The following is a 24,594-nucleotide window of genomic DNA, read 5'->3' as shown; positions in this document are numbered from 1 at the left end:
GGTTGACTGCATCAGAACAGCTATAGGCTACATATAGAGCTGGTTATGTGATAAATAAAGTCAACATGTAGGCCTATTGGTTTACAAATTAATCAAATCATGCACTATAAGTGTTTTTGGGTCAAAACACAATCAATATTTTGCCACTGTAATCAATGTGTGTGATTTGTACAGCTAGTGTTCATTTCAGCTGGAAACTGCAGTGAATTTAACGCACTCAAGTTTTACAAAAATGATTCTAGGTTACGAAAACAGCAGCATGAATATTCTGTTAAGCGCCTCTTTTTGGGTACCACGGAAGAACTGAATAGCCGAATTCTCATTTTTAACAGTGAAATAATTGAGGCAAACTAAACAAGATCACAAGCCTATATTCATCACTCAACTAAAGCAGCACCAAACAAACACTCTTAGCATAAATGCATATCAAAAGCGGTGCCACATGTACAGCTCAATGGGGTGCACTCGTTTGTTGGTGCTTTCAGTGGATCAGATGGAAGGAAACACAGGTAATCCACTCACCATATCAGCGCTGACAGAGCATCAACACATACATTAGCATATGTTAGCATTCCCATTCTTGTGGTCTCACATGCTCTATAATCTGTGTTGCAGCAGATTTCTTCATTGAACGACAAAGCCAAACAGAGACAGATCCGGAATAAATTTGTGTGCATTAGAAGAACCCAGACATGCTGAGAGACAAATGCTAACATACTTTATTGAAATGAAGCTTGGTCAGGGAAGTGTACACAGGCACAAAGTGTACAAAGTCCCTTCCATAGGGATTCCCCAAAATAAAACCAAGCATCAGTTTATTATGGGATTCTGCAGTTTTCCAAGAGCATTTACTCTCACTTAAAAAGCATCTTTACACTATATTCTGGATCTTCCATACAGGAGGAGACATTGAGCTGTCAAACGATTAATCGCATCCAAAATAAAAGTTTGTTTACATAATATATGTGGGTGCACTGTGTATAATTATTTTGTGTGTGTGTGTGTATATATATAAATATATATATATATAAATATATATAAATAAATAAATATATATATATAAATATATCAATAACTACACACACATGCATGTATATTTAAGAAAAAAAAATATTTATAAAATATTGATATTTATATATAATATAAATTATATATAAATCTATATACAGTATATACATGAAAATATTTATTAAATATATAGAAGCATGTGTGTGTATTCTTATGTATAAAATAATTATACACAGTGAACCCACATATATTATGTAAACACAAACTTTTATTTTGGATGCAATTAATCATTTGACAGCCCTAATATATATATATATATATATATATATATATATATTTTTTTTTTTAAGAAATTATTTTTATACAGCAAGGGCAGTGATTAAAATTTGATCATAACTGACAGTGAAGTCATTTACCTGGTTACATCTATTTCATTTTTTTGTTAACTTCTATTTATCAAAGAATACTGAAAATATTTATCATGCAGCACAATTTCCACAACAATATTAAGCAGCACTGTGCTCAACATTGATACAAATAAAAGTTTCTTGAGCAGCAAATCAGCATCTAAGAAAGCAGTTAAAATTATTTTGCATGGTAGAGTATAAAACTCAACATGTGTGTATATTTATATATTCTGAAATATTACAATTAAAGGGCATTTTACCAATATATGTGGCATTTTAACTTATTTACAGAGGCTCAGATTAGTAGTTTCATGTTGATTATTCAAGTTTATTGTACACTGTATAAAGTTTTGGAAATAGATGATGGGTACTGGGTAAAAAAACGGAGACCTTTTGACTTAAAATTAAATTAAAAGCGAAATGCTTAAACAGCTTGTTACACATTTTAAGACGTGCTGATTGATCAAATACAGCAAAAAGGAAACAAAAATTGCAGATCATACTCCAACAATTCATATGGAAATAATAAATAAAAAGCAACATTACAGACTCTTAAAATTAACAATACCAAGTAATTGCTTAAAAGACCCTTTTAAATCAGTGCTCTTACAGTCTGTTGAGAAATTATATGGCAAACAGTGTCAAATCGGTCACTGTCTGCCCCCTGCTGCCGAGACAGTATAATACCATTAAAATGATTCAAATAGAAAAGAAATATGTTCTTAACTAAAAATACATGTTAAAAAATTGAATTATAGTACAGTCGGACCTCAACCTGTCCATTTCAGCTTTGATCCAATATGAATCAATATGTCCAAGACTTCCTTTCTCTCAACACTGTTTAATTCCCTAATGAAACACTGAGTGAGAGATTCAATCTACATTATTCAGAGGATTCAAGTGCAAAACGTTTGCTAACAAAATGAGCACATCACACCCACAAAGACAGGAGATAAGGAGAAAAATGTGCAAAAGTATGTGGAGGAAAAAAAAACAGTGTGACAATATATAATGATGTGATTTCACAACAATACCATTTGTTTAAATCTAGATTTTGTGATCTGACCTCAAACCGCAGCGGAGACTAAACACACACACACCATCCACGAGGATCAGTCATCAGCAGACGCCCGTTTACTTCTTTATGCTAAACCATCGGGATATGGAAGATTTTCTCTTGACTTTTTCTTTCTTCACATCTGCAAATGGTAGAACACAACCCATACTTAACTGCAAGGTCCATAAAGTTCATTTCAAGAGGTCATTTACTAATGGTGACCACAGTCTCATTTGGTTCCACAGAACATCAGTAACCGCTTCCAGGGCTTTCAGACAGTTATGTCATGAATTGCAAATGGTTATGACTTTTGCCCACATTTGTGCATTGGTTTAATTGGGTTGGTAAATTATACATTTTATAATAACTCGTTTTAGCATAGAAAATGCAGGCAGATCATTAGCCAAAGCTAGATAGCTATGGTTTCCATTAGTGATCATTAAATCAAAATTGGTAGCATTACTTTTCCTGTTTGGCCTTTCAAAACATGGAATATATAAACACGCACTGAGTAATTACTCCCAAGATTCATAGCATTTGAGTTGGTGGGCAGAGAGTTAAAACAGGTGCTAGTCATTCCAAATAGAAAACTTTAGTTTTAGCATCGGTGACGGAAGCTAAAAGAAAAACTGAAAGGCTGTGGGTTAAAAGTGCAAACAATATTGTGAAATGAATGTATGTTTTTAAATCAGAAAACTTTCCAAGCTTTCCATATTTAACACACCAGATACCAATTCCTTTAAATGAGAATGTTGCCCGTGAGTAAAACCTCTTGTGCAGTGACATATCCGTTTATATTGTTATGTTGACTAGAATCAGACACTAAACATTACTGATAATAATCCTCTGTGCCATCATTGAACAAATGGTGGCAATAAACAATTGCCTCTGTGTTGCCAGCCTCGTATTATGTGCAAACAGGAAGGGATGTTCATTTTGAATCATCGAACAGAATGGACTATAATAAATAGAGTTGGCTGCAAATTTGTGCCTCTTTAAAACTGGAGCCAGCTGGTGCACAATAATCATTTTCTAGCTAGGGAAATGTAATCTAATCTATCGTACAAGTAAAGCAGGGGAAATTTTTGGCAGTTTATGTTAAAGTCCTTAAAATATTATTTATTTATAAACGTTAAATATTTACTTCTTTTGCTCTCTCTCTTTGGGGAAAAAAAATATTCCCAGGGTTTGATGCTACGTAATCATACTCACCGTTGGTACCAAGATTCTGCATCATCTTATTCAGCTCCTCATCCTCCTCTTTCTCCCTGTGGATGTAAGTGTAAAAAGAGCCGCAAATGTCACATTATGTAAAGGTTTCAGGTATTCGATAGTGTTCTGGATAAATATAAACTATATTTAAATACATACAAACAAATTACTAATTTTAATGAAATGCACCTCATATTGTGCATTATATAAAATAATGATAAAATAATAAAAGTAGTAATTTTACACTCTTCTGCTGATGTAACCAATGATGCATGTAGGAAAAAATATCCTATAATATCATCCAATAGCTTTCCAATCCAAACCAAATTAAATACCGGGATAGTTCACTTTGAAATTAATTTTTAGTATGTTTTAGCTTACCTCAAGGACATCCAAGATGTAGGTGTCTTGGTTTCCGCAGTAGTTTCAATTTTGATATTTTTAGGTCAAACCGTTTGTGTCTATCAGTCATACAATGGAGGTCTATGGTCACCACCTCAAAGAGCATGCACAGAGAAGTCCAAATTAAACATGATTTAATGACTCGTAAATGTAAGTACACATTGATGGCTAAAGACACGAAACTGTATTTATATATTTTTTACCACAGCCACAAAGCGACCTCAGATCACTTGGACATGGCTGTGAAAAGGTAAAAACGATAGAAATACTGTTCGTTTTCTCGCACCAACCGCTCGTTTCGTGTCTTAGTCCATCAATGTGTGCTTACATTTACGAGTCATTAAATCATGTTTAATTTGGACTTCTCTGTGCATGCTCTTTGAGGTGGTGACCATAGACCTCCATTATATGACTGATAAACACGAACAGTTTGACCTAAAAATATCAAAATTGAAACTACTGAGGAAACAGACACAAAGAATAAAATAGAATAAAGTTTCTTTATTTATGCAACACTATGCAATAAAATAAGATTAGGTAAGACTAAGCAATATATGATATATGTTTCTTCCTGCACACCTCAGTCGGTCTTCATCCAGCCCCTCTAATATGGCGTTCCGGTCATTAACTATCTCCACAAGTTTGGCCATCAGCTCTTTCTCTCGTTTACGCTCGTGGTAGGTCTTCAGATTGTCTACAGGATACAAAATTATTTAATAGCTAGATTAGATTTTACTTTCAATGTGAAGCACAATAACATAACTGACTGCTTGATTTGGTCTTGACTACAATAGTCTAGTCTACACAAAGCTTCATCAGCATCCTGAGATGCAGTGACCCCAAAAAGTATGAATGCAATAGCATTATACAAATAAAATATTAAACCAAGTGGATGATGTTAAGACTTTTTTCCAGTGTTGTACCAACCTGGGGTCTCCAGCAGTCTCCTGAGCTCGGCCTCAACACTGGGCTGTTCTTCTTCTAGATCCTGCGTCTTGGCGCTGTCATAACACAAATCACACATAATAACGCTGTCTAATAAATAGAGCTTTCAGAAATACAGTATATTCACTATCAGCGTTCAACAGTTTGCACATACATGTACACAAGCTCGGATTCGCGTCTCATGTAGACCTGTTTGTTTCTGATGAGGGTAAACCAGTCCACCATTAAGTCATTCATTACAGTGTCCTCTTCTCCATCTAAAGAGAAAAAAAAAGAGAAATGCAAAAAAGTTATAGAATATATATATATATATATGAAATAGTTATAGAGCTGAGAATCTGCATTTGTAATATTTGTCTCCACCTGCTGGAGCACAAGAGGACAACATCAGTCTCTGAATGGTTATGTTTTATTAAGCGTGTTTAAATAATGCTTAGACCACCAAAACATTGTTCCTCTATTCATGACTCAATAGTTCACAGAAAGGTTGAATCAATAATTTAATTTAGGAATTGAAAAAACAAATTAGTTTAAGGGACTTAAGTCACCATGAAATTCTAAATAGACAAGTCTTGTTTTTTTATTACCATTGAATATTGCAGTATTAATATAAATGATTTGTCCGTACACAGTTTTTTAAAAAAAATTCATTTTCCCTCAATCTCTTTCCCGCTCTTGAAACAACATCTCTTCTCTAACGCAATGTCACACATACTCCGTTTGCAGTGCGTGTTGCGCTATAGGGCTTTCACATATGCTGCATTTGCAGTGCGTAACTGCAAACACATGGGCCAACTCAATATTTTTATTTTTGAGAGAAAAATGTCAAATTTGCCTTCACACCCTCCGTCGTTGTATTAGAATTCATATGTTATTCATTTGTTTTCGGTCATTTACCAACAAGGTAATATAACAATATATAGCGTTACAAATGTGTTGAATTTTTTTAAATATGAAAAACTTTACTATAATCGCAATATTGATAACTGTGGAAATGCATCACCATAGTCTGTGAAAAGTATGCAAATAACAAATGAGCAAATAAATTCTCAAAAAAAAAAAAAAAAAAAAAAAAAAAATTATATATATATATATATATATATATATATATATATATATATATATATATATATATATATATATATATATACGAATATGAATATGAAAAGTTTGTAAACTTGATTCATAATATGCATCTTTATTTTGCTAAATAATGTGGCACAGGAAGAATTATTTTACTAAAGTGGATCTGACAAAAGGCTAGATCCACTTTTCAGCAAAATAATTCTTTCTTTGTCATGCGAGTCTATGTACCCCATCATTTTATTTGATCAACTGTAAAAGGTTAGCCGTTTCTATTTTGTTTGTTTTTTTAAGAGTGTGTGTATTTTTGTACAGACCCTCATCACTTTGTCGGAGTTGTTTTTCCAGGTCTACTCCTCTTTTCTGCAACTCGTTCATATTCATCTCAATTTCTTTCAGCTCTTTCTGAATGTCTTCTTTTGGAATGTAACCCGGCTAAAGCAAACAGACACACAATATGTCAAATGGGAACTTTTGCACATATTACTCTAAAAAAAGCATTGACAGGAATAAATAAACCACTTATGATCTGTATAGTCTGAGGAACTGAATAGATGCTTCACAAGTCTGGGTTTACTATGAAGTCATTCTATTTTGATTGTAGTAGTCTATTCAAAGATAACTGTGCCCCAAAGGGTCCCTTTGACTCTCCAAAACAGTCTAAATAGGCCCCTTGACAAAATAATCCCTCAGCACTCTCACACACACACACACACACACACACACATCAGTGCAGACAGAAATGCACAGGACCAGATAACACATGTAATTATTGTTTTGACACACACCTTGTGTGATTTGTGAGTTTCAGTCCCTGAGGGACTAACTGGAGAAACACTGCTGGAGTCTGGAAGACAGACAGAGAGGAACAGACAGATGAACAGAGAAATGGAGAAACCAGTTAAAAAAAAAATTACTGCATGCAGTGCTCCCACTATTCATGTTAATGCAATTAATATTAATGTTAACATTTTAATGCAAGTTTGGCTGTACCTGGCATCCTTACAAAAAAGAATCATGGTATCACCTTGGATTTTGGACAAAAAAATGCATTTAATTTGATATTCTTTGAAATAACTTTGAAGGACTGTGTGTACATCCTGATATGTAAATGCAAAATATCCTTAAATCAGTATCTCGATATTGTTTCACAAGATACATTTACCTGAGAAGCAAAATGTACTAGTTTTCAGTAGTGTTATTGTTAATGTGTGATTGTAATAAAGTTTAATATATATAGTAAATAAATGTATATATATTGGGGCTGTCAAACGATTAATCGCGATTAATCGCATCCAAAATAAAAGTTTGTGTTTACATAATATATGTGTGTGTAGTGTGTATAATTATTTTGTATATATAAATAGACACACATGCATGTATATATTTAAGAAATATTTGCATGTATATACTTTATATATTTATACAAAATTAATATTATACATAAATATTAATGTCATATATTAATAACCCATTTTTCTTAAATATACATGCATGTGTGTGTATTTATACATCCAAAATAATTATACACAGTGCACACACACACACACACACACACACACACACACACACACACACACACACACACACACACATGTATATATATATATATATGGAAAATTAGAAATGTTGCATTGGTAACTAATGGAAAGAAATAATTTTAAGTACTAAAATGACTAAAATTTAAACACACACACAAAAAAAATCTAAATTTGACAAAAAAAATGACAATCCCATAACAAGATTACCAACTAAACTTTCAAATGAAGACTGAAAACATTAAAAAGGGCTAATTCCAAATATGTAATTCTAGAATAGTATATAAAAAATAATAGGGAAACCACTGGTTTTCAGAGAAAGTATTTTCTTCTTGATCGTGGTATTTCTGCATACATTTATATTATTATTTTTTGTTATAAGCACAACCCTCACATTATATTTGTAATATTTTATAATAAACTCATATTTTCAAGCTTATGCTTAACCCTCATAAAATGCATTGCTTTGCTATGGATACATCGATTTTCTTTTATTGTTTTCAAACTTTTGACTGGTCTTGCCCGAACATTTTTGCCAGAGCAAGTACTCGTTCTTATGTGACCTTTTGAATAAAGAAATTCCATTTCCTCAACGTTTCCTAAGGCCTTACCACTAGCTTTAGGCCTGTTGTTCATCGGGCTAGGTGAGGGCCCTTTCGTGGAGCTGATACTGATGGAGATGCTGGTGGTAGAGGGAGCAGGAATGGACGCTGTGGTGATTCCCAGACCTGATGTCCGTGGAGAAGCTGCTGCTGCTTCCGGCCTCTTGGAGGATGAGCCGGTGCTTTCTTTATTACTGGGAGGAGTTCTACAAGAGAAAGATAATTAAACTTTTCTGCTGTGTTTCTCAGCCACTAAATGTTTAGCATCGCTTCTCTCACCTCTGACGGGTGAAAGTTTGGAAGGATGGGGCAGGAATTTAAAGGGGTTATTTACAGGCGAACACATCTTCAAGGGGGAAGTGCATGTGCACTGAGCTCTATCGCTCGGGGAACTTTCAGATACGACCCACTGCTGGTCTTACTGGGCGCAGCGGTTTTACATGCCCATGAGGAAAACCAATCACAATAGATTGTGAAGAAGTGGGAGGGACAGACCTTCTGGAGAACGAAGCGGTTTATCAATAAAGAGCAGGATGATTTGGTTAGGAAAAATCATATAGAGAAGATGATAAATGATTTTACTGAGAAAGAACATGACAAAATGATTCATAAATGTATTCCACAGTAAAGAACAAGACAGTATTAGTAAAAAGGTCAGAAGCTGCTTTCATTTGGAGAGACGACAGAAATGAGCAAACTTACTTCACAGGTTTGAGCATGGACCTCCAGCCAGATGGAGACGTATCATTGTCTGAAATTACATCAAAGGATTTGTTAAATTTACATTTTCTTTTTACACCTTCAAAAGGTCACTGGGCAGATATTTTAAAAATGGAAAAAGCAAGCTACAGCTATAATACTTTGTTTAAAAGAGAACTCCGGCGCAAAATGAACCTTTGGTCTAATAACACATTGGTACCTAGTCGACCGTTCTCTGAGATTTTTTTTTATGATAATCGAATGTATAAAGTTTTATCTCTAAAAACTGTTTAGCGTATAACGCTAGTATATGGGGGTATATAATAAGTAAAAAGAAATCGCTAGTTTATACCACTAACAAGGCTCAAAATATCCCCACACTAACACAGTAACATAATGAGGGTCCCTACATGCAAAACGAAGGATTGAGAACTTTGTAAGTGTACAGACCGTTTAATAAGAAGATACTTTATAAAGACAGTCCACTTCGTGTATACAGGCAGGATCCATCTTTGGAAAACAGTCTCGACAAATCGAACTACGAAACTCCTGCCTGTATACACAAAGTGGACTGTGTATCTGAATTCCAGATAAAGCATATTCATTTTTCATCAATTCTTGCACCAAACAACACAACAAAAATAATTTAAGCTCCTTATGTAGCCGAATATGTGCTGGTTTGTATTGGTCGCCTCCAGTTTTCACTTTGTTTTGCCTCCAGCTAGCGCCGTGACGTAACTGTGACGTTAGCGCAAAAGGGGTCTATAAGACCGAGCTATGCAAAAGATCAGTGCATGAAGTGACAGTTGTATAGGTGAGTTAGTCCTCCTCACCTTTGCTCTCGGACGACAGCGTGCTCACGGGCCTGGATAAGGTTTTATTATCTTTGATCCAGGATGGTGCTGAAGCAGCGGGGGCAGCAGGTTTCACATCGGTATCCAGTGCTTTGAGACGCACCCTACCAAAGGAGCCTTTAGCACCCGATTCCACAGGGGAAACATTACTATGGAAACCAAAGTGTCACGAGAACGTGTTAATGGATGTGCCTACACTAACACGTCAACAAATACTTCAAGATGGATTTAACCCTAAAACCGTATTCTGGACAAATGTGGGCAAAAAATAGTTTTTTTTTTTTTTTTTAAATACTTCCCTTGATCTGAGCGGTACAAGACTTGGCTACTTTTCCTAAGTTTGCCTCCTGAACACACATTTTTGTTTTTTGGACTCAATTCTACAATGTTAAGTGGATGAAAAAAACTTGTTAATCTTGTATTTGGGTCAAAAATGGGCACCCATAGAAATGAATGGGAAAAACCGTAATTTAGAGCATTCTAAAATAAGCCAAAATAAGACACCAGGTGACAGCAAAGTCACTTCATTTTTAGGTTTTAGCTCTAAGAACTTATTGGAATGATATTTTAATGTAGTTAAAAAATAAAGCGTAAAAATAAGCATAATATACATAGAAAATATGGTACTTTTTGAAGTAAATAAATTCAAAAATACCCCCAAAATAAATAAAAAAAATGGAAAACCCTAAATGGATAGACAAAAATGTTTTGAAGACAGTGATATAACATTTATAATAAATAAAAATTAGGTCCTCTGTGCCCACAATTACAGGATTAAGGGCTATAAAGTGAATACGGTTTGAGGGTTAAACAATACTCAATAGGCTTGAGTACATAGAGGCTATAATTCTGTTTTATGACCATTGTATACTTCCACCCTATGAAAATAATGGCCAAGTACGTAATGTGCTTTATATAGCTGAATGTAGCTCACCTGCTGCTTGCTTTCAGCCCTGCTGGACTCGGAGACAAGCTGTTATTATTTTTTCCCTCCGTCACCATCTTTCCAATCACATCCTTGGCTTTCTCCTTTTCATTCTCCTTCTCTTTTTCTGTGTCCTGTGTTTTTGCCCCGTCTCCGACCCGTAGAAGGACTCTTTTTTTACCTGCTCCAGCTCCTGCTGGGACTCTAGGCGTCGTACTCTCTGTTGTAGGAGTAACACTTGTTGTACTCACAGGTGTAGTTGAGGTGTATGATGGGGTGCTCTTACTTTCAGGCACAGTAATGCTAGGCTCAAAGAATCTAACAAAGAAAAGGACAAAAATATGAACGTTCTGGTCAGTACAATAAGCTGAACATTGTCAAGTTATGATCGATAACCAAAAAATGGGCAACATTAAAATAAAATTGTCTAAAAAATAAATACTAAAAAAATCAATAGCCTTCAATGCATGATATTTGCTTTGAGTTTTTGAAACGTTTAGCGTACAGACTACAGAAGACAACATTGTCAAAACAATCCCTGTTCACATGGATCCATTAAAACCACTAAAAATGCTGTTATTCATGCCAGGCCAATAGTTGGCGATGTCACATTGTGAAGAAACACTACACGCTTTATAGACTGAACACGCAATACGTATGTGCATGACACCACCATTTAAATTCACGTTTTTGTAGTTTACACTGAGACGATAACTGTATCATTTTCAAAAACTTGCTCTTTGAAAGTTTGCATTTTCAGGCTCCAAATCTCCATTGTCTTGTAGTTAACAGTCAAAACATGAAATGTTTTACGTTTATAGTTGAAAACGGTGTCATTTAAACACCCCTTAAATGCTTAAGTGAGTTTAGGCATCACAAACGGTAGATGACCGTAAAGGGAAATCTAAAATGTAAAAATTGGGGAAAAGAGCAAGCACAATTAAATACCCAATATACTGTTTGACTAGTTCTGATTGATACTAATAAATTAAAAGTTGTAATATTAGGATACATGATACTGAGATATCATGCATCCCTAAATACAATCTTTGAAATACATTCCAACAATCTGATATACAATAAAATCTTATTCTTAAAAACTGATGAAATTGAAATTTAGCACTATTATAGTACTTTTATAGAATCAATTTGATCTTTTTTTTTATTGTATATAGCTTTCATTGATTCTTATTTCAGTTTTAATAAGGCATTTTGGTACTTTAACTTAAATGAAAACAGAAAATGTTGCCTTTTAGGTTTAAGTTTTTCATCTAATATTCATACATTTATTTCAGCTTTATTTCTAACCGAAAACTAATTTTTAATAGTTTCATTTTACAAACAACACTTATCCAAAATGCAAGAGAAACACACTTACACTATTATATAGTATTGGTCACAAACTATCTTTTATCCCAAATATAACCATATCACAAATAAAGTGTCAAAATACCGAACCGAAAGACATTCACCTCTTTCTGGCTTCTTGTACACTGTTGCTTACAGCTTTAAGAGGCTCCGTGGGTGTTTTGGGGTTAAAAGAGGTTTTCACAGTTGTTGTCTCTGGTGTCGGAGTTGTTTTTGGTACTGGCTTGAACTGAACTGCTGGAGTAGGTGTGACGGCTAACCCACGGGTGGGTGTACGGTCACTTTTATTGGCCAGCCAATCCGGTTTAGATGCGTTAGGTGTTAAACCAGATTTTCCAGTACCTCCCCCGGATGCATTCTGGACAGTCTTGGTTATAAAGGTAGACTGCGTCTTTGGTGAAGGCACTGTGATGTGTGTGGTTGGCGCTGTTAAAGGCTTCTCTGTGCTTGTGTGCGTCTTGCAGATGAAAGTGCCAGCTTCTTTTCCAGCCTTGTAGGTGCCAGAGAGAAGAATAGTGGAACACTCTCTGCATCTGTTGAAAAGAAAGGTTGAAATAAACAAAACACTTTATTGTACAGCAATTCTGTCAACCTCAATTGTTTTTAAATGTGGTTTATAAATAAATATTGTACTGTTGAAAAAAAGTTCTAAAGGTATATGTGCATTGGATATCTATTTGATCATGAAAGAAAAGAAAAAAAAAAATGTAAATGCTTTCCAAGACATCAGAAGGTGAATGATTAATTTATAGTATATTAGTCCAACAGATATTTATCTTCACTCCCTTTTAGTCATGCATACTAAATGAGCAGGTGACAAAAAAAGAACAGAACAATTAAAGGAGGAGTTCACTTTTAAAAAACCTTTTGCTGATAATTTACTCACACCCATGTCATCCAAGATGTCCACGTCTTTCTTTCTTCAGTCGAAAAGAAATTAAGGTTTTTGATGAAAACATTCCAGGATTTTTCTCCATATAATGGACTTCAATGGGAACCAAACGGTTCAAGGTCCAAAAGACAGTTTCAGTGCAAACTTCAAAGGGCTTTAAACGATTCCAGACGATGAATAAGGGTCTTATCAAGTGAAACGATCGGTCATTAAAAAAAAAAAATATATATAACAAAGTTTAAGTTTTAAGCTCAAATGCTTGTCTTGCTCTGTTCTGTGAGAGTCGTGACTCTCCTGTTTGAACTGTTCCAAGTCAATTTGTTCATTTTGTTCGTTAAATGAACCAAATGTCTCGGAAAAAGATTTATTCAAAGATTCTTATCAGCAAAAGTCTTTTATTAAAAATGAACTACACCTTTAAAGCAAAACTGAAAGGCAGCTATTGCACAAAACACCCCCCACATTACATGAAATCATTGTGATGACAATTCAAACATGATTCACAAGTCATGTCGTAGAGTGGATGCATTTGCATTAATGTGCTATTTTTAAACTTAAAAATAAATTAATAAAAGGATCAATGGCTCAAGTGACTTACTTAAAGCAGTTCCTGTGGTAGAGTTTGCCATCTACTAGGTGGCGCTGCACAAGGTGAACATGTTGGTTACAAACAGTACAGCTGCTGCTCAGAGATCCTGATGATTTATTGGCACGTTCAGCCAAAACTTCTCTCTGGAAATGACAAAAAAAAAAAAAGATAAATTGGTCTGTGCAAACACCTCAATAGGGGTTTTATCAATTGTTATCAAATAATCAATAATTATGTGGAAAACCATATTTACATTAGTTATCTCAGAATAAAGTAAGCCAAGACAACAGCAGGGTTAAATTGCTCACGTGCCCTCTTTACACACACACACACACACTTGACCACAAATACTGAACTGTCAAACAATTTAAAGTTCCTATATGAGGTGACAAATCTTAGATAACTTGCATATTGTACCTTATTTTCGTTCGCCGGTTTCGGCGTCTTATTTTCTGTGGCTGGTTTAGGAGGTGAAGCGAAAACTTTAGCTGTGACAGGTTGGTTCTTCTTCTCAGATGGCGCTTCATTAGACTCTTCGGCTGGCCTTTTAATCGCACCCATACCTCCAACTGCACATCCAAAGAGTGAAATGTTTTAGCAATGCTAAAAAATGACTACACGGTAAACTTTTTTTTAAAGAGGACCTATTGTGCTATTTTTGTGCCTGTCATGATTTAGGGTGTAATGTTGCTGTTTGAGCATTAAAAAAAATCTGCAAATTTACAAAGCACGGAGTCACTCCAGAAAGAGTTATTCTCTATATAAGATCGCACTGTTTCTAAACTCCCTGAAACACCTTGATTGTAGTCTTAAAGGGATAGTTCACTTTGAAATTAATTTTTGGTATGTTATAGCTTACCTCAAGGTCATCCAAGATGTAGGTGTCTTTGTTTCCACAGTATTTTCAATTTTGATACTTTTTGTTTTCTATCAGTCATATAATGGAGGTTTAGGGGGTCCTCCCCTCGGTTCACCTCAAAGAGCATGCACAGAGAAGTCGAAAATTAAACAATGAGTGACGTAGACTTTCGGCGCATGCGCAGGCCAGAGCGTCAGATCAGTTGGACATGGCTGTGGTTACAAGAGGTAAAAACGACATAAATACTGTTTGTTTTCTCACACAAACTGCTCGTTTCATGTCTTAGGCCATCAATGTGTACTTACATTTACGAGTCATTGAATCAGGTTTAATTTGGACTTCTCTGTGCATGCTTTTTGAGGTGAACCGAGGGTGGACCCCCTAAACCTCCATTATATGACTGATAGACAACAACGGTTTGACCGAAAAATGTCAAAATTGAAAATATTGTGGAAACAAAGACACCTACATATCGGATGCCCTTGAGGTAAGCTAAAACATATCAAAAATTAATTTCAAAGTGAACTATCCCTTTAAGTTTTGCTGGTTGAGGTGCGTTCGTAGCGTGTTTGGTTATTTTTATTTATTTTTTTGACCAATCACAACACACTGCTCCAGCCGACCAATCAGAGCACATTGAGATTTTCGTAATTAGGGGCTTCATAAAAACAGGAGCTAAACTGGACTGCGATTTCACAAAACATTATAAGTCTAAGTAGATTGTAGAACCATTTCCACCAATGGTCTTTACGATCAACTTCGCTCACAATGCTTTTGAGAATCTCATCACAGAGTGTTCCTGGCAGACTGGGAAGAGAGGTGCTGCAACAATATTAAATATGTGAAAAATAACGTTCATTGTGCGCACGCATGTCTTACTGGGAGAACGTCCATGGAAGTAGTTGTAGTACTGGGACACATAGGTCAGAATGCTGAGTCGATCAGGCACTTTTAGAGCCACCATGTCTTCGGCATCCAACAGGGCAGGTATACCCAACTCATTCTCTGCCACCTCGAAAGCCTGGAAGAAAAAAAAAAATGTGAGGAGTAAGCTTTTAACAAGTGGGATTTAACTCTCAGCACTAAGGATGTGTCAGTGTGTGTGTGAGGACATTATTGCTGGAACATCCGTGTAGCAGAACAATTAGAGGATTTCCTATTGAAAGTGTTTTTAAATTAATATACCCCTATTATCAAGTGCTAGATCTGCAAAAATTTATTCGATATCTGCAGGCTGCAAAATGAAAAAAAAAAAAAAAATTAAATGCAATGTGTTGATTAATATTAAAGGGATAGTTCACCCAAAAATGAAAATTCTGCCAGTATTTACTCACCCTCATGTTGTTCCAACCCCGCAAGACCTTTGTTCATCTTCATAGAAAAAATTAAGATATTTTTGATGAAATCTGAGAGCTGGATCACTCGCTTCTTGAGGAATTGAAACTTTCTGGCCTCGAAAAGTTATTAAAGACATCGTTAAAATAGTCCAAGTGACTACAGTGGCTCAATCTTAACTTTATCAAACGACGTGAATACTACAGTGCGCAAAAAAAAAACAACAAAAATAATGACTTTAACTTCAACTATTCATTTACTTCTCTCTCTGCCTCGAGTCAGGTTACTAGTTTAACAGCGCATGATCTGTTGTTGTATGTCACACGCATCACACACGACCAGCGTCGGCCAATAGTGAGCCTACATGTGACGTAGCTCTACGCTATCACACTACGTTAACTGACTAGAGGCCCAAATAGAAGGAAGTGAATAGTTGAAATAAAGTCGTTATTTTTGTTTGTGTTTGGTTTGTGTTTTTGCGCACAAAAGGTATTTTCGTCGCTTGATAAAGTTAAGATTGAGCCTTGGACTATTTTAACGATGTCTTTAATAACTTTTCGAGGCCGGCAAGTTTCAATCCCTCAAAAAGCCTATGGACTAGTATGGAGGATCGAGTGATCCAGCTCTCAGATTTCATCAAAAATATCTTAATTTGTGTTTCGAAGATGAACGAAGGTCTTACGGGGTTGGAACAACATGAGGGTGAGTAAATACTGACAGAATTTTCATTTTTGGGTGAAATATCCCTTTAACTTATAGAATATACGAGGGGAACTAGACAATAATATTACAATTAAATATATATATATATATATATATATATATATATATTTTACAAATTAAACAACTATATTTCTGCTTTTATCAGCTCTTACCCAAAACATATTGATTGACATTAGCTATTAAAACTTAAGATGTTTTGAATAAGTTCAACTCTGGAAAGTTTGATCAGTGTTATACTAATTATGACTATGCGAATGTCACCATATACTTTATCTTATGTATATTTTTCACAATGATGAGCCATTGAGAAAAAGTGTGTCATTTGTGGTGATTTTCTATAATTCCTCCATGCCATTACACAAAAATGCGAAATGGGCCTGGATTTCTTTGGGAGAAAAAAAAAACAAAACAAAACTTAGATCAAAAATAAACAAGAGCAGACATGACCAAGGGGAGAAAAAAAGGAGAAAAAATTATCTAGATGGAGAGAAATAAGGGGAGGCATTTCTCTGTAAAGATTCATTCAACAACTCACAGAGCAGGAAATACGATTCAAAGACCACAAATCAAAATGTAAACACTGCAAATCACCACAGATCTAATAGCTGAGAATGTACACAGTTTATTTTATACATATTTTCCTTATTTATAAAACAGCACACGAATGAGAGGAGACAAAACATTTCATTACTTTTGCGCCATTATGTCTGACACAAAACGTTGAACTCTTAGTCAGTGCCAGGTTTCTGTTTACCTTCCACTTAATCTCCACCCTGTAAACCATGCATTACCTTATCTTAACACTTTCACTTTCTCTGTCTCTCACACGTGTTCTGCTTGGAAAGAGAAAGTCTTCCTTACATGCACACAAAGCTATTCATTAGCTTTTCTTTTGCAGTACTTCAATGATTGAATTCTCTCTTTCACAACAATTCTGAACAGCATTCCTTTTCCCATGGAAACAGGAAGGCAAGTGTGTGCAGATGATGATTTATAATGGTCTCCAACCGCACAAAATGTGATTCAGCTTCCTCAAAAATAGAAGAAACCACAAGAATAGGCCTGGAGTATGCATCCAATCTGTCACATCTTAACCTTGGTCAACCACATATGGGTCAAACAGCTCCATGAGAGGTCTAGCAAACACACTAACTGTTAAAATGATGGGGTTGTGATCTACTTGGAATGAAGACATTTCCCCAAAAAACTTAGTTGTTGATCTGCTCTCTTACAAATAAAGAACCAAAACATTTTTACTAGATGAGATCTGATGGACTCGTAATGTATCAAAAATTTAAATAGTTTACCCAAAAATGCAAGTTCTATCATCATTTACTCACCCTTAATTTGTTCCAAAGTCTATGTATTTCTTCTGTTGAACAAAAAAGATGATACTTTGAAGAAAGTCGGTAACCAAACAGTTGATGGACCCCATTGATTTATCATGTAGTATTTATTTCCATAATATGGAAGTTAATGGGGTCCATAAACTGTTGCTTTCCCAACATCATCTTTTGTGTTCGGCAGAAGAAAGAAATTCATTCAGGTTTGGAACAACTTTTTGGGGTGAACTGTCCCTTTAAGAACAGTTCACTGAAATGTTCTTTTGAGAATCAAAAATGATTCTTCTATGACATCACTGCAAAAAAAAAAAAAACCCTTTGGAACTCTTATTTTTAAGAGTGAATGGTACCAAATGTTAATCTGTTTGTTTTTTTATATATATATTGCTGATGATCACTTTGAAGGGGTGTTAGTGATATAAGGAAAAGTGTAATTTTAACAATTGTGGAAATGGATATCAGAAAATTAAAAGAAAAATGGGTAATCTAAATGGTTGAATTTGTTGGATAAATGCCATAAATGTAAAGTATTGTGGTAATGGAAATTACTGAAAAAAAAGTGATAAAAATTGATAAGATAATTTTATAAAGTGAACAATATCTTACCTGTTTATTGTTTTCGTAAATATTTTCCTTGCTCAAAGAGTCAAAGTCTCTGCAAGAGAGCGAAGTGAACATGAGTGAAAAGAACAGGGAATTTCCCATGCCAAATATTAACAGTGTGAATCTTACACGAATACAAACACAAATCACAAGCATGTACCAAATGCAGTGTCAACAAACAAGGGCTGGCAGATACTCACTTGAAACAACTATTACAAGACGTAAACTCAAAGTTTGAGTATTTCAAGCACACAATCCATTTCCCAGGATATGAAATAGTTTTTTTTTTTTTTTAATAAAAAGTTTTAATGTCATCCATAGTTCTAAAAGTTCCAACATCTAATTTGGAATTCTAGAAAAAGTCAATAGCCAATTCTTGCACTAAGTTCTAATGTAATGTAAGTTCTGGTTCTAAAACATAATGGTAGTCTGTTCTCTTCCTAAATTCTAAAGTTCTTAACTTATTTTTTCACGAATACATTTCTTCAGCCTAAATTCTAAAAGTTCTCATCATATTACAACTTACATGCCCTATTAGGTTCTCAATGCCCTCGTCATAAGTTCAAAATGTTTGTGCCACAATTCTAAATGTTCTTAAGTCTGATATGAGATACAAACCGTACACAAATAAACTAAACACGTTCGAATGTTTAGCATTTAAAACGTTCGTCCAAAGTTCGGGAGCTGTGCTTTTCTGAGCACAATGCAGCACCGAACCGCGCGTTTGCTCTGTGGGGGATGTTACTTACATCAACTCCGGTCTGTGTTTGTGAATTAGAGCGCAGAAAGCCAAACCGTCCCGGAACGATGTGGTCATGTTAGTGATCGACACGTCCCGGTATCCTGCACACTGGATTTTACACCACTGTTGAAGCGCTTTCACAGCAGACATGGTGCGACTGCGAATCAACACGGGACTAGTAGTTTAACTGAACACGGTTTCTCCTTTAATGGGGTCTACAAACGAGGTGAACGCTGAATGTTAAACGCGTTTGGTTTTCATCCACTCTTAGTGATTCACCGTCAGCTGAAGTTGAGAAACCCCTGAAACTCCTGGGAAGAGTCATTATGACGTCTTCATGGGTGGAGTTTAAGGTAAGCGTTTTTAAAAGTACTTCCCTTACAAAGATTTTATGGAACAACATGGTAATTTGGTTTATGGAACTGAATGATTTCCATATTCATGTAACTTACCAAGAAGTTACAAAAAGTAGCCTACCAAAACATGCTTTGCTTCATCTTCATGCCAAGTGCCACGGTAATATTGGAAAATCTTTGAATACTATTGTATTAGGCTAGTTAAAAAAAGATCAAACCAGGGGCAATATATATATATATATATATATATATATATATATATATATATATATATATAGGCCTATATATATTGGTGCATGTATGAAGTAATTTCCCTTCAAGTTCACAGGTGAGAAAACACTACGATGGATATCCTTGAAGTTGACAACCAGAAAGTGTCCATATAGGCTACTTAAATGAGTAGTTGACTTTAAAAAAAATGTTTGCTGCTGATAATTTATTCACCCCCATGTCATCCAAGACGTCCACGTCTTTCTTTCTTCAGTCGAAAAGAAATTAAGGTTTTTGATTAAAACATTCCAGGATTTTCTCCATATAATGGACTTAATTGGGAACCAAATGGTTCAAGGTCTAAATGAGAGTTTCAGTGCAGCTTTAAAGGGCTTTAAACGACACCAGACAATGAATAAGGGTCTTATCTAGGAGGACCCTTCGAGTCATGACTCAAAAAAGATTTGTTCATTTTGATGAACGAGTTCGAACAGGAGAGTCACGAACGCTCATCGCAGAACAGAGCAAGGCGAGCATTTGTGCTTATAAAACTTAAACTTTTTTATTTATTTATTTTTGAAATGACCGATCGTTTCTCTAGAAAAGACCCTTATTCATCGCCTGGAATCGTTTAAAGCCCTTTGAAGCTGCACTGAAACTCTCATTTGGACCTTGAACCGTTTGGTTCCCATTGAAGTCCATTATATGGAGGAAATCCTGGAATGTTTTCATCAAAATCCTTAATTTCTTTTCGAGTGAAGAAATAAAGACATGGATATCTTGGATGACATGGGGGTGAGTAAATTAACAGTAAAAGTGAACTACTCCTTTAATTTTGAACAGTAAGCTATATGTGTTGCTTTCTCATTTCATTTCATACACAAATTTATTATGGAAAAAGTCTACCTCAGATCATTCCTTAAAATAAATGCCACTTTGCCTGATATTTTGTTTCTAATTTCAGTTTGGGTCTTTTGCAATGTGTGCTGTTATTGTCCAAATACATTGCTGTGTTTAAAACAATGCATAATGTGACTAAATTGGCAGTGTACATGCATTATATTTCTGTATAAAGCTGTGCTGCTGTTTCGGTGCATTATTGCAGATCAGTGTTCCTGCAGGTGTTCGTTATGATCAGGGTGTGTCATGCCTATGAGTGGTTGGACGTGTCTAATCTCGCTGAGTCACACTGAAGGAAGTAACAAATCGAGGCTTGCACTTTAGACATGATTGACCTCTAACTATTTTAAGATTTGCATTGTATTGTACACATTTTTAGGTATAAACCAACTTTAAAACTTACTTATTTGTTCATATTTAATTATCAACATGTTCCAATGTTTTTGCTCTTTTATTGAATTTAGAATAGATAGCCTACATAGGCAAATGAATGTATAAAAAAACATTTGAAGACTTGGAATGGTTGTCATACTTTATTAGACCAATGGATGTCAGTAAGAGACCAAATCTTGTAAGTTAGTTTACTGTCAGCTGAAGTTGAAAAACCCCTGAAACTCCTGGGAAGAGTTATCATCACGTCTTCGTGTGTTTTTAAAGGACTTTCCTTACAGAAATGGTATGGAACCAGATGTTAATTTGATTTATATGGAGCTGAAATGGAACTACTAATGAAAAGTATATAAAACATTTGTTTTAAAGTCTTAAATTGAATTGATTGATGTCCAAAAAATTGTATAAACATTTGTTATGTTGAACGCTTTTGATTTTCATTAACCTACACCAATATGTTACAGATTTCACCATCTGAAGTTATGATGTCTTCATGGGTGGAGTTTAAAGGTGACCTATTATGCAAAATTCACTTTTACATGATGTTTGAGCATAAATATGTGTCGGCAGTATATGTAATGTTCTCTAACAGGCAGACAGAGTTAGGCGGTATGTTTCTGTCAATGGATATGCATTCTGGTTTCCCTTAAACTTCCCAATACGAGTGCGCTCTAATATGACCAGTCATGTTCGCTATCATCACGCAATTATCAGACCTGGCTAGCACACGTTGCACCCTATAATGGTATTCCCTAAAATTGTATCCCGAGAGATGTTTAAAAAAAACAAGTGAAATAAATGAACCATTTCCAACAAACTTGTGTGTATGTGTTTGATAAAATGTTTCTGCCTTTCTAAAACCCCGTGGTTTACCTAAACATGGTGACAGAAAAAAACGGACTGAAAGACAACAATTCATGGTATAACGTCACTTCTTTGGAAATGAAAGAGTGAGAATGTGGGACATCTGGAAGCTGTTATCTCTGAAGCCCTCTAAATACACACAGAGAATGAGGGGGAGTATGTGGTACAGTAGGCTAGTGTGATTTTCTTCTAGGCTAAAATGAATGCTATCCTATTTTTACTGCCAAAATAAACATTATTTCATTCTGAGAGAAATTGAATGGCAAGAATTTCCAATTAGCTTATTAAACTGAGATTATGCATGTAAAACTGCTGTGAAGTAAATTAAGCAACATTCCAGAGTTAGTGTGTATTATTATACATTTGATAGGTTTGGTTTCTTGCAAATGTAGTCAATGCTGATTTTGTTAAAATTAGGTTAACAGCACAACTGATGCACAAGAGACTTCTTTCAAAAACACAAAAAATCTTGCCAACCCCAAACTTCCCCAAAAGTAGTGTGAATTCCCACGGTCATATTTTGTATCTGAGTGTCATTTATTAAAGGACAGTCAATTATGTTTTCTCAATGTAGAATAGCTCTATTACAAGGGGAATGGAGTGGATAATGGCAGGCGCTCACTTTGACACGTTTCATATTCATAATTAATTTGTCAAAAACACATTTGCACTGTAGTAATTATGGCCATTATCTTGGTTTGCTACATTTTGTCATGTTTTAAAGGTAACTGTAATTGTGATTATTATTTTGTTAATAATGGAAATCTTTTGTCAGAGGAAGCTCATGTATTCATAATTGTGTTTGGACCTTTGGAAAATACTTATCAACATGGATTTGTAAAAATATTTTTTTATTTTTATTTTTTAAATCCCAATCTTTTAACAACCAATCAAGAAATGAAAGTTCTGCCCCATACTTAATTCTATTTTTGTCCCTCTTTTTGTTTCGTTTTTTTGCCTCTATTTCTTTCTGCTTGCATCGGCCCATCCAGAAACATGGCTTTCAACTTGCTGTCATATCATACCGCATGTGGAAGCAAAAGTCTGGCTTTGATCTTCAAACAGGTCTTGTGTCAGTGTGAGATAAAAGCTGAAGGTTCAGACGTGCAGATTCACTCAGAGAGAAAGCTACGTTATATCAGCTCTGGGTTTACAACAATGCTTCTTAACAACAAGAAGAAGAAAATGTTAATTAAATGTGTTAAAAGACAAACACATTTTGCTTAAAACAACAGAAATGCTCAAGGTCTAATCAAAATCTTGTCGGTAATTGCTTTCATGCTCTGGTTTAATGTACGCTATAATCAAACTTCGGATGTCTAAAAAAAAATAGTAACTTCTTTTTAACACAACTGATGTGTGCGAGTTGTTGAATGTGAATAAAAGCCTAAATTCAATCTGTTCATTATGTAAAGCAATCATTTCTCTTCAGAAAATTTGGACTAAACCACTCTCAGAAAAAAAAGGTACAAAAGCTGTCACTGGGGCTGTACCTTTTACACTTTTGTACCTCAAGGTTGCATATTGGTACCTTATTTGTACATTTTAGCACCTAAATGTACACATTAGCACCTAAAATGTATACATATTAGCTATAATAGCACCTAAATGTACATATTAGAAGCTTACATGTAAATATTAGCACCTAAAATGTACATTAGCTATATTAGCACCTAAATGTACATATTATTACCTAAAATGTATTAGCTGTATTAGCACCTAAATGTACATATTAGAACCTAAATGTAAATATTAGCACCTAAAATGTATTAGCACCTGAAATGTAAATATTAGCACCTAAAATGTACATATTAGCTATATTAGCACCTAAATGTAAATATTAGCACCTGAAATGTACAAATTACCACCTAAAATGTACATATTAGCTGTATTAGCACCTAAAATGTACATTTTAGCACCTAAAATGTAAATATTAGTACCTAAAATGTATGTTTTAGCACCTAAAATGTTAATATTAGCACCTAAAATGTACATATGAGCACCTAAAATGGACAAAAGTTTACCTTTTGAAAAGGTACAGCCCCAGTGACAGCATTCATATAATTTTTCTGAGAGTGTATTCACATGGAGTAGTTTTAGGACCTCTTTATGAGCTTTTTGATGCATCTTTGTAACACTTGCGTAGCTGCAAATGGAGGCAGAAAGCTGTCAGATTTAATCATAGATTTTTTTTATTTGTGTTCCGAAGATGAACATTTTTTGGTGAACAAACCTATTAAACTAATATTAACTAATGGGACAGTTATTGTAAATTTTACCAAAGGAAAAAAAAAAATCACATTTGAGTTTATTTTCTGAGAGCATATAACTTCATAATAATAGAAAAATGTATTTTGTAAAATGTATTTTTTATTATAGCTACCTGACTTTTCCTCAGGGCTCTGCACTGAGCTGAGAAAAGCCATTTTAAAGTGAAGAAAGTGCCTCCAAATCCAGTTTCATGTACCAATAAACATGCTGTGGTTTAAAAAGTTCATGCTGGAGTGGACACCAAGAATACCAATGGAGGTAAGTGATAAAAATAAACACATGGCCTTTTACTTAAATTAGTTGTTTTTAGCATGTTGCTAAGCTATTCTGGGTAGTTATCAGGGTGTTTAGGTGATTGCTAGTTCAGAAAAGGCACAAACGGGTACTGCTCCGTGTATCACTGTCTCAAAACAAAAG

The 24,594-nt window shown here is 34.8% G+C and overlaps 1 protein-coding gene and 1 long non-coding RNA gene across 3 annotated transcripts; one reads left to right on the top strand and one right to left on the bottom strand.

Annotated features, from left to right (window-relative positions):
• Window positions 1-1,722: 1,722 nt before the first annotated feature.
• On the bottom strand, window positions 1,723-19,502 carry micall2b (mical-like 2b). Of its 2 annotated transcripts, none has more exons than XM_039652927.2 (17): window positions 19,194-19,502; window positions 18,448-18,496; window positions 15,320-15,461; window positions 13,999-14,150; window positions 13,591-13,724; window positions 12,205-12,633; window positions 10,742-11,050; window positions 9,787-9,956; window positions 8,957-9,005; window positions 8,264-8,460; window positions 6,903-6,961; window positions 6,432-6,549; window positions 5,186-5,288; window positions 5,014-5,087; window positions 4,666-4,780; window positions 3,685-3,740; window positions 1,723-2,614 (listed from the first exon to the last, which is right to left on the bottom strand). In XM_039652927.2, the coding sequence occupies exons 1-17, from the start codon at window positions 19,334-19,336 to the stop codon at window positions 2,550-2,552; spliced, it is 2,364 nt and encodes a 787-aa protein (XP_039508861.2). In that variant the 5' UTR covers window positions 19,337-19,502; the 3' UTR covers window positions 1,723-2,549. The 2 variants fall into 2 exon arrangements, with proteins under 2 accessions (XP_039508861.2, XP_088988630.1); XM_089132504.1 differs by having other exon boundaries at window positions 14,014-14,150; window positions 19,194-19,487.
• A 1,746-nt stretch (window positions 19,503-21,248) lies between these two features.
• Window positions 21,249-24,509, top strand: LOC148978767 (uncharacterized). The gene is made up of 3 exons (XR_016168926.1): window positions 21,249-21,328; window positions 21,507-21,552; window positions 24,305-24,509. It is a non-coding gene; the product is annotated as an uncharacterized LOC148978767 (long non-coding RNA).
• Window positions 24,510-24,594: the final 85 nt, after the last annotated feature.

This window comes from Pimephales promelas, chromosome 6 (genome assembly GCF_988280905.1).
Source record: "Pimephales promelas chromosome 6, fPimPro1.hap1.1, whole genome shotgun sequence".
NCBI lineage: Eukaryota > Metazoa > Chordata > Actinopteri > Cypriniformes > Leuciscidae > Pimephales > Pimephales promelas.
This window is presented reverse-complemented; position numbering and strand designations above follow the sequence as displayed.

Bases quoted from the DNA above. Each gene is read 5' to 3' on its own strand.
- micall2b (XM_039652927.2), bottom strand. From the start codon at position 19,336: ATGTCTGCTGTGAAAGCGCTTCAACAGTGGTGTAAAATCCAGTGTGCA. The intron at 5,088-5,185 runs GTATGTGCAAAC...GTGTTATGACAG, and splicing joins GAATCCGAGCTTGTGTACAT to CGCCAAGACGCAGGATCTAG. The intron at 2,615-3,684 runs GTGAGTATGATT...TACCATTTGCAG, and splicing joins GCAGAATCTTGGTACCAACG to ATGTGAAGAAAGAAAAAGTC.